Below are 9,548 nucleotides of genomic sequence, written 5' to 3'. Positions count from 1 at the left end.
CAAAGACATTGAATTTTTTCTAAAAATCAAAACACAAAATTTTCACCTTTTATTAAATATTCTGTTTTCATTTTTAATTATTTTTTATTTTATGCTAAACTCAAAGGATTTTTTATCAGGACTTTATTTGACAGACCAACTCAATTTCAATTTATTGCATAATTATTAAGTAAAATGAAACTGATGAACGTTCCCAAAATGTTTTAACAAACGATTCTGAAAAATCAGATGGTTATGTATTCGGCCTCTTTCACTACTACAGCCCTAAATAAATCACAATACACTCCAGCTGTGTGTAGTTTAATATCAGTATAAATAAAATTTGGGAAGTCTGTTAGCTGGGTAATGTGAACATTAATAAAAAATGCAGCCAAATAGTTTGTAGTAACTTGGGAGGTGCTGCAGAAATCCAAAACTCTGAAAAATCTGACCATGAATAGGGCCTTCATAGGAGACCTGAATGGAAAAAAACCATAGTAGAAAATAAGCCATGACTGCTATTCATGATGGAAAATTAACACTGCACATCATGCTGAATGCACAATTCCCACATTGAAGTGCAGTGTCGCCGTTGTGCAGGGATACTTTGTATCAGCAAGGATGGCAAAGAGTTGATGGGATGATGGATGGAGCAAAATGAAGGAAAAACACCAACTAAAAGAGGGTTGTGAGAGACTAGAGCCTGAGGTGAAGGTTCACCGTCCAGCAGGACGACAAGCCTAAACATTTGGTCTATCAACTCAAATCCCAATAAAATTTACAAACCGAATTATGCATACTTTTGTGACTTGTGACAAGAATTTCTGCTCATCTTTGTCATGATGAGCAGAAAAAAAAACAAAAGAAAACAAACAATAAAATATATATTTTTTCCTTATCTTTCTTTACTATGGTGTTTTACAAAAAAGGATAAAAATTAAATTAAATTGAAACAAAAAAAAAATACACAACTAATTTAAATTAAATACTATACGTACATCAATACTTCTATCAAATATCAGAGGTCTTGAGCAGTAGCATTGTGTGCATGTGAATGAAACGGAAACAGCTGAGATAACTGATGTTTTGTTTGCTGCAGTTTTCAGATATACAGTAGGTCACATTTTAAGCCAATTAATAAATACATTTGAAACCTTTTCTTTCATAAAAATGAATATATTATGTGATTATATTTAAAAAAAAAAAAATAAAAATAAATGAGAAACTAAACCTTTTATTAAGGTCTGTACTGATTATTTTATCCCTTTAGACGGCCACGCTTTGAGAAAACCAGCTGCTGAAGAATAGTCTTGTAATCTAACGTATACTTCGCAACTCGGTAAAATTAAGTCAACAAAAATTATAAGAAATACCTTCATTTGTTTCACATATTTTAGATGTGACCAACTTCTCACTCTGTGCCATGCTCGCCTGCAGAGTTTGCTCATTTGCATGTCAAAGGAAAATGTTTCCTTTTGTTTTCCACGCTGTTTATTCTTTTCATTCGTTATGGTAATGATGGTCTGATCCAATCACAGAAACTGTTTTATTTGCACCAGAAAATATTTCTATTTCGACTGAAAATAATGGAACATGCAGAAAAACAGTCCACCGACTAATAAATACAAGGAAACATTGACATCTTACAACAGTGAAATGCAGATCTTTCCGTTGTTGCACTTTAATGCGTTTGAGGAGCTTGAAGATTTTCAGGTAAAAGGGCAAATGGAACAGCACGTTTTCCAACAGTCTGTGGAAATCACGTCCTGGACAGATTAACTCAGATGTCCAACGATGCGTGAGGGGAGTGAGACGGAAACATTTGCTTGATGTTTAACCAGCCTTCTGGTGGGAGAGTGCGCAGTTCACCACCGTTAAAATAACAGCAACTTCCTGTTGTGGAGCAAACGTTTTCCCAGTGCCACGCAGTGTATAAATATTATTTCCTTTGGGCTTTGGAATAACATCCTTTGACAACAAATAAAAGAAAATGGCGCAATGCAAGGGCCTGACATTTACAAGCAGTGATCAATGGACCACCAAGAGGACATCAGTCCAACAACAAGGTGTCTTGCATCCTTTTGTCAACATTTTGTCTCTTGCACCAGGCATCTGGTCGCTGATGCTCACGAATGTGCGGCCATCGGCTGTAACGTCCTCATTTAGACGACATAATCAACCTGCACCAGAAACTGTCAGCTGCCGTTGGTAATGATAACTGAGGTGGCCTTGTGTCCTTGCATCTGCTCTGCCTGCATCCTCACATGAGACGCCACGTCATACTGGACTCCTCCACATGCCAGGCTTGAATAACTCCGCAAGTTCTCTGGGTCGTACAGGTGCTCCAGGGAGTACCCGGTCAAAGCATAAGCCGCCTGCCTTTCCATCTGCTGCCTCTCCTGGGCCGGATAGAGCAGCGGACTACTGTGGGCTTGTGCAGGGTGTGGTGACAAATCTGTCGGCATGTAGTCTTTGGTTAGAGGGAGGCCAGGCCTGGGGACGCCGTCCGAGCCGGGGCTGCTGAGGCGAGACACCGACACGGGGCTGGTTGTGTTTTCATCATTGTCGTGGGAGCCGAGCGCTTTGACGCTGTCCCGGTGATGCAGGCGCTCTGACGGGAGGTCGATGCTGGGAGCCCCAGGACCACGACACACCACGCTGGGCATGGTGAGCTGAGAATGATGGGGTATGGAGGCGGCGAAGCACGGACTGTGAGTTTTGGTGAGACCTGAAACATCCAGCAGCACCTTCTGCTGCTGCAAGCGATTCTCTTCCTCTTTAATCATTTGCTGTGTGGCTCGGATCAGGGTCTCCATCTTGCTTGGTTCTCGAGGACTTGATTGGAACTGGTCACCATGATAACGCTCACCCGAGTCGCTGGTGGACCCACCTCCATCAGGCGAACTCACAACACTGTCTTCATCCCAGTGGCCCCGTCCTGCAATGGAGAAATAAAGTCAGTCTTAGTAAAGATAAACAAATAGCTAATGTGTAAAATCCTGCTTTCAATGAATATGGAATCATGATCTGATGTCTTGGTAGAGGCACAGTGGGGGGGTTGTTACACTGTTTAAGGATGTGAAATGTGAAATAACTTGGCTTTCAATTGCAGGCAATTTTTTTTGAACAGATGGTAGCAATCGCCACACTGGCAAGAGACAGCGTAAACAACTTAGCATGTCCCATAATAGCATTTGGAAGCTACCAGGAGAAACAAGGCCAGAGCTATTTTCAGAGACAGATGGTTGTGGTCTCAACCCTAACACCTCACCATGAATGGCGCCATGGTAGGATGTGATTTCATAGCCCTCACTGTTGTCCACAGAGAATTTTGGAAGTGACAGCACAGAACGCGTGGTGTCCCACCACATCTCTCGACCCGACTGAGGGGTTCCCAGGAAATAACGGCCTCCTTGGCATCGGACACGGTCGCAGGTGGTGGTGTGAGGGTGAGCTTGGGTGTGGGTGTGGGTGAGATCATCTTCAGATAAACCCAGACCGTAGCACAGGGATCCGGAGTCTGGATACAGTCTATAGGCGCAAGATGCCTCTGCAGCCTCACTCGGATCCAGCAACTGAGGCGAGGCCGAGTCTGTCAGGGGGCTCCCCCCCCACTGACTGTCTTGGTCAGATTCTGAACGCTCTGGATTAAAAGCTGCAAATTGCTGGAAAGACACAACATCACAGTTTGAATAGGGTGCCTAACAAGTTTTTGGCAAGCAAGACAAAAACTTTCTTTGATTTTAGCTCCATAAGGCAAGTTTTTACCTGTGGATAGGGCGATACTCTAGATTTTGCCTTCGACTGGGTCAGACGGGACTTGGATGTTTTTCTTTCCTCACTGTGACTGTCAGCATAAGGGAAGGCCGGTTTAGTAGGGCTCATTTGGTCCAAGGAAAGTTGCATTCCTTTATACTCGGTGTCCCTTTAAACAAAGATTACAAACATGTTAGATATTAACAGAAAACTACAGTTTCGAAAGAATTACAGACTATGATTTGTTTTGTGCTCTTCCAGTGTCAAAAACATAACTAAGAAGCAAGTTGTAAAACTTGCAACCTTCCAGCCTTGGATAAGAAAAATGTTCCATGTTTTATATTTCTTCATTCATTTGCCTTTTTAAACCACCTGTAATTATCACAATACTCACATGTAACATATTGGACTGTTTGGCATCTACTCAGGCTAAAAAAAAATTGTATGAAAAGTGAGCGAATTTAAACATGTATTTGCAAAGTTTGCATCTTTCTCGTGTTAAAGCATCTTTACTCAAGACAAGTACTAGTACTATGCTGCTTAAAATGGGTTTATCCACGTTTCCACTTCACAAAAGTAGTGTTATATGAGAAACATTCAGCAGATAAATGATTGCTAAAGATACAAAGAAAGAAACGCAGCTTATTTTGATTAATGAGATGTAAAACATATTACGGAAATTTACATTTTATATTTAAAAAAATGTGTGCTACTGTATTGCTTTTGCTTTTTACAGTAAATTGAGATTTGAACTCTAACTTAACTTTTGGTTCCAGGCTATATTTAGCTAATTACTACTTTTGCATGTTGATAACTCTGGAACGTTTCAACAAGCTACATTTAATTGACTTGTGGGGAGCGTCTATCTGCTGTTGGTAAAGTAATGATTTGCATCTAACAGCGCACAGCAGACATTCCAACAGAATCGTTCACTTGCACAATTATCCAATTGCTTTTGTCTGTGACGCTGTTAGTCACAGACTTAATGGAAGGTTTAGTTTAGAAGGTTTAGTTCAGTCCCCTGCAACTGCCACGAAATCTTGTGAGATTCTCCAAAAATAAATTAGAAACATGTATGTGGAATGGCAGGCCTTTGCTACAAGAGCCTCTAAGCAGACTTCAATCTGCGGCCTCAATTCCACTCAAGTCCAGTGTGAAACTGATGCTTTTTAAACTAGTACAGTGTGAATTTAACTACTGTTTGGCTCACAAGTCAACACCGGGTCCTAAACAGCCACAAAGATCAAAGCCATTTAGTTTTTAGCATATATAAATGTATTCCGAAACTTTGTCTAAAATGTAAATAAAGTTCAAATTTATTGAGCAGCAAGTGTTTCATACAGACTTCTTTTTGAAACACTCATGTGTATTTTAGCCTTCCTCTAGCTAACATGTTTTTAGCTACTTACACACATCACAACTTGAGAGGTGTCAAAACATTTGCAGTGATTATAATATCTGCTAACTTTTTGCACAACTGTGCTGTAGCCAGTGATGTCATCAATGGTTAATCAGCAGTAAATATTATAGACAGCATACAAAAAAAATCACTGTATGGTACGATAACATCCATAGCACAAGACGTCAAACTGAGGAAAGCTAATTATTCATTTCTGCAGTTCACCTTATACCGCAACGCTGCTAAAGATATTGTAACTAAAGATGCACTCGAAGACCTTTGTTGCAGAACGCTGCCTTTACTTACTTAAGCAACTGATACAAATTTTCTTTCCCCATTAAAGATTTTTTTTCACATGCATGCACCCATTTAGCTTGTGAACCCCATAAGTAACTGTCCCGCAGCTGCACACTCCAAGTGTTGCTGTCGAGGGAGAGAAAAGGCTTCCTGTGTCAAGTGTTCAGCAAACATGAGCCTATTCTTAACTTATCGCATCAACAGTATGAAATACCAGCTGCCTGGCATTTTAAACCTTGTGACCCATCCCTGACCCTCTGGAGCCAGCCTCTTTAATACAACTCTAAATATGACCCAATTCTCCTTTATGACGCCTTGGGGGGGGAAAGGCTATGTTTGGACAGCCAGTGCACAACATGAACACTATTTGTTCTCGCAGGTACAGTTGCAGTGGCTGGTTCTGAATCCTATCTGGAGTCGGGGCCGACTGTTGCCTGAGCCAATAATGTCAGACCTTTGTTCAAACTCAGTTGTGTTAGCCAAATTCCACTTTGTGGTCCAAAAAGCAGGACACCTTGTGTCTGGAAAAATAGCTTTCAGCCAACCAGGAAGAATGATTTATTTATGGATTCTTGTGGGGTTACAATGCTGTCTGAGTTAGGTGATTGAGTTGTTGTTTGTATCTTTAAAAAAAAAAAAAAAAGAAACATTTGGGGGGGTTTTTTGGCACCTTTTGCAGCTTGCAGTGTCCTGACACTGTCATGTTATACCTAATTATCTCCAAGGAAATTCCCTGTCATTTTAATATAGTTCCTTTGTTTTCTCCTTACTGCATTGAGAAAATCAATACCTAGACCTCAGCCATGTGCACGCATGAACGTACACACTCAGACGGCTTTACATCGCATGCACTCTCACACGAGCACACACAGATCAGCCAAACTTAACAAGTAAAATCCAACATGTGCTACATCTATGAGATAGCCATTGATTTCCAGGTTACCGTTTGATCGATTTTGCTTTCCCCGAGACTGCCCGATCGATTGTGACAGTAGAGGGTTTTTGATGGGGTTGAACCCTGATGTTTGTTCTTGCTGTCTCGAAGGGGCCTGGGTGTGCTTTGTGCTTTCATAACAGAGAACTGCCTCAACCTTGCAGTGGCAGCATTTGGTTGAGTTTTGCATAAAGGCTACAGACGAATAAGGCCGACGTTTTGCTTCAGGAGACAAAGAGCCTCAGGAGTGATAATAAGAGTGTATGACATTATTATTATTATTTTTTAATCTTGCTAAATATTTTCAATTCAAATTTCAACCTTTTTGTTGTTGTTGTTGTTCAGCTTAAGATCCTGACTTGTGTCGCATTTTACTTCTGTCATTTCAACAACAGCATCCTACCAGAGGCTAACTTTTATTAAATAAATTGAACAAATGCTTTAAACAAGCAAATGCTAATTAAATCACCCAAACGAGACTCACGTGAGAACGTAGTTGACACTGACGATGCAATGAGGCCTCGAAGAGCGGCTGTTGTGGACAATGGTGGCGTAACTCTGGACCCAGACCCAGCCACCGTGCTTGGCAAGGAAACGGTAATACTTAGTCGTGACCTGGCCTTTTACCAGCACTGAAAGAGATGTTAAAAATAAAAAAATGAAAATTACTCTCACCAAGGAGATGAACAAATTTATCGGCTTGCATTCTCCGAGTTCTTGTGTGGGTGGTGTGACTGTCAGGACAAGTTAACGGCTGAGAAGAGCCTGAACTGCACATGGTAAACCCAAAAGTGTAACTCACAGAGGTGATGAGCACAGCGGAGGTGAAAAATATCGCAGCTGTGGACATGATGGTATAATGTTTTCTCTATAAGGTCCTGGGGCTCATAACCCGTCAGCTCAGCTACCCTGAATACAAAGTGCACAGAAAGGGATGAAAATAAAAGTCACGTTTGCCCTGATGCACAATTACTACATGCATATATTGCAATGAAAAAAAAAAAATCTAAGCCCAGAACTATAAAACAATTGCTTAAAATTCGTTCTCCCGTCGTACCTTGAGTCCAGAAAAATGAGCTTCATGTCCAGACTGGCCCTGAACATAAACATGTTGCTGTGCAGTTTTATTTCCGTCACAGCGCTGGGCGGCAGAGAGTGACCCACAGCCACCAGTCCCACATTCTGGTAGCAGCCCTCAAACGGCGACATGTCCAGACTGTACTGACGGATCTTCAGGTAGCCACTGCAGTGGATGACCTGTTGTGTGGCAGCAAGATTAATAGCAAGTAGTGAGGTGAAATAATTTTTCCTGCTATTCCAGCGTGAATAGCAGGATTTTAAGTCAAAGGTGTTCTGCAGAAATTACGTAGTCTTATGAAAAAAGATTAAAGGCATGACTGTTAAACTATAACTACTTTTGCAAAAATTCTGGGTTACATAACAGCACAATAAAACACAGAGAAGACTAAGAAAAACATGTGTGAAGGGCATTCGTTTGAATGAATATTTTACAGACATTCTAACCCAGTAATATTACATCTTACCAATTCTTACTTTTATCAGCTAATTATAATAATAATGATGATGAAAATGTGCTACCTTGTATCCTCCACTGGTTAGTCCAGCATTTCTTTTTGCCAGCACACATTTCATCCTCAAAAAGAAAGAACGTTCCACTTCATATTCTAGAAAAAGAGAGAAAACAACTTTTGTTATTTTAAAACGCCCAAAGTACTCATTTGTATAATAATAATAATAATAATAATAATAATAATAATAATAATAATAATAATAATAATAATAATAATAATAATAATAATAGTGCAAGTCCAATGCACACATCCGCTGTTTGTTATTGAGACTCATCACATTGTAATGTAAGTCCTATCAAACAGCGTGAGGGGCTCTTACTATGAAACGCGGCTGTATACCTTGTACAAAATGAGAGTGATAGGGCTGATGTGGCGTCAGCACGGCAGTCATTTCATCATGGTCGGCAGGATGGACATATTCATAAATGCTGTTCCCGGTCAACTCTACCTGTTGAGAACAACTCAAGTAATCAACGGAGAAGTACGAGGAGAGCAGCCACTACAAAAAAACAATGGAAATTCAATAATAATAATAATAATAATAATAATAATAATAATCATCATCATCATCATATTTGAAAGTAAAAATGTGAGAAAAATGACCTGAGACAGTCCTAAATGGACCGACGCTGTCTCTGAGATGTACATAATCTTCCCATCCGGAGCCACCACGAATATGAATCCATCTAACGTCTGCAATAAATAATTACACAAGCACAAAATACAGAAAGTCATTCATTTAATATATATATATATATATAATTAACTAAAGAAATAATGAAAAAATAACGTATAATTTAAGACCAGGACCAGATGTTGGTTATCACTTTAGTTTGAGTTTAACCCATGTTCTTTGGCTCCATGTTACCGCGGTCAGACATTGTGAGAAACCTACCTGCAATAAATGAGATCCGAGCTCCCGTCCGAGATTGTCCAAAGATCTTGTTCGACTCGTGTGTCCCCACGCCTCACCAAGACCTTCAAAAGTACGTCACATATTATTATTATTATTATTATTATTATTATTATTATTATTATTATTATTATTATTATTATTATTATTATTTGAAGTATATAAATATTAAATATATTAATATGAATATAAAATTTAGGAAAGCACAGCACACACACAGACCCACACACACGTGCGCAATGAGGAAGCTTCCGTTTTGATTATCAATTTACAGTAAAATTATTTTTTTTCTCCCTTACTAATTATAAATGTATCTCCCCCTATTTGTGCGTAGACTGAAAGGACGCATAAAATCTAACACAGCAGCCTCGACGATTCCCCCCCCCCATCTTAAAATTTCTGCTTCGTGTCCAAATTGATCATTTTAGAACTTTCGTAGCGAAAACAATCAATTCAGTTACGTAAATTAAAAATTAAAAATCAAATAAATAAAACTAATTCTCTGAATGAACAGATTGAGCAATATGCCCCCAATTTATATAAAATATGACTAGTTTTCCTTTTTATTTTGGCTTCGTTTTTTTTCTCCCTACACAGCATTTATTTCTTCCTCCCTCTCTTGCGTTCTATGTTGCGACATGAAAATAGCAGAAAGTAAAAAAAAAAAAAAAAAAAAAA

The 9,548-nt window shown here is 39.5% G+C and overlaps 1 protein-coding gene across 3 annotated transcripts in view; it reads right to left on the bottom strand.

The window, feature by feature from the left end:
• Positions 1-1,508: 1,508 nt before the first annotated feature.
• LOC103457458 (single-minded homolog 1-like) overlaps positions 1,509-9,548 on the bottom strand; it is a 10,286-nt gene continuing 2,246 nt past the window's right edge. For 2 of the 3 annotated variants that reach the window (XM_008397596.2, XM_008397595.2), the window contains 10 exons: positions 8,853-8,935; positions 8,561-8,650; positions 8,297-8,405; positions 7,965-8,050; positions 7,423-7,622; positions 7,168-7,274; positions 6,850-6,997; positions 3,748-3,904; positions 3,251-3,644; positions 1,509-2,917 (listed from right to left, as the gene is read on the bottom strand). In XM_008397596.2, coding sequence (XP_008395818.1) covers positions 2,175-2,917; positions 3,251-3,644; positions 3,748-3,904; positions 6,850-6,997; positions 7,168-7,274; positions 7,423-7,622; positions 7,965-8,050; positions 8,297-8,405; positions 8,561-8,650; positions 8,853-8,935 — 2,117 coding nt within the window. In that variant the 3' untranslated portion in view covers positions 1,509-2,174. Of the gene's footprint in view, positions 2,918-3,250; positions 3,645-3,747; positions 3,905-6,849; positions 6,998-7,167; positions 7,275-7,422; positions 7,623-7,964; positions 8,051-8,296; positions 8,406-8,560; positions 8,651-8,852; positions 8,936-9,548 lie in introns of those variants that run through there. The other variant, XM_017302057.1, reaches the window with a different exon arrangement.

The sequence above is a fragment of the Poecilia reticulata genome, linkage group LG21 (assembly GCF_000633615.1).
Source record: "Poecilia reticulata strain Guanapo linkage group LG21, Guppy_female_1.0+MT, whole genome shotgun sequence".
NCBI lineage: Eukaryota > Metazoa > Chordata > Actinopteri > Cyprinodontiformes > Poeciliidae > Poecilia > Poecilia reticulata.
The sequence above is the reverse complement of the archived record's forward strand: the minus strand, read 5'-3'. Positions and strand labels throughout refer to the sequence as shown.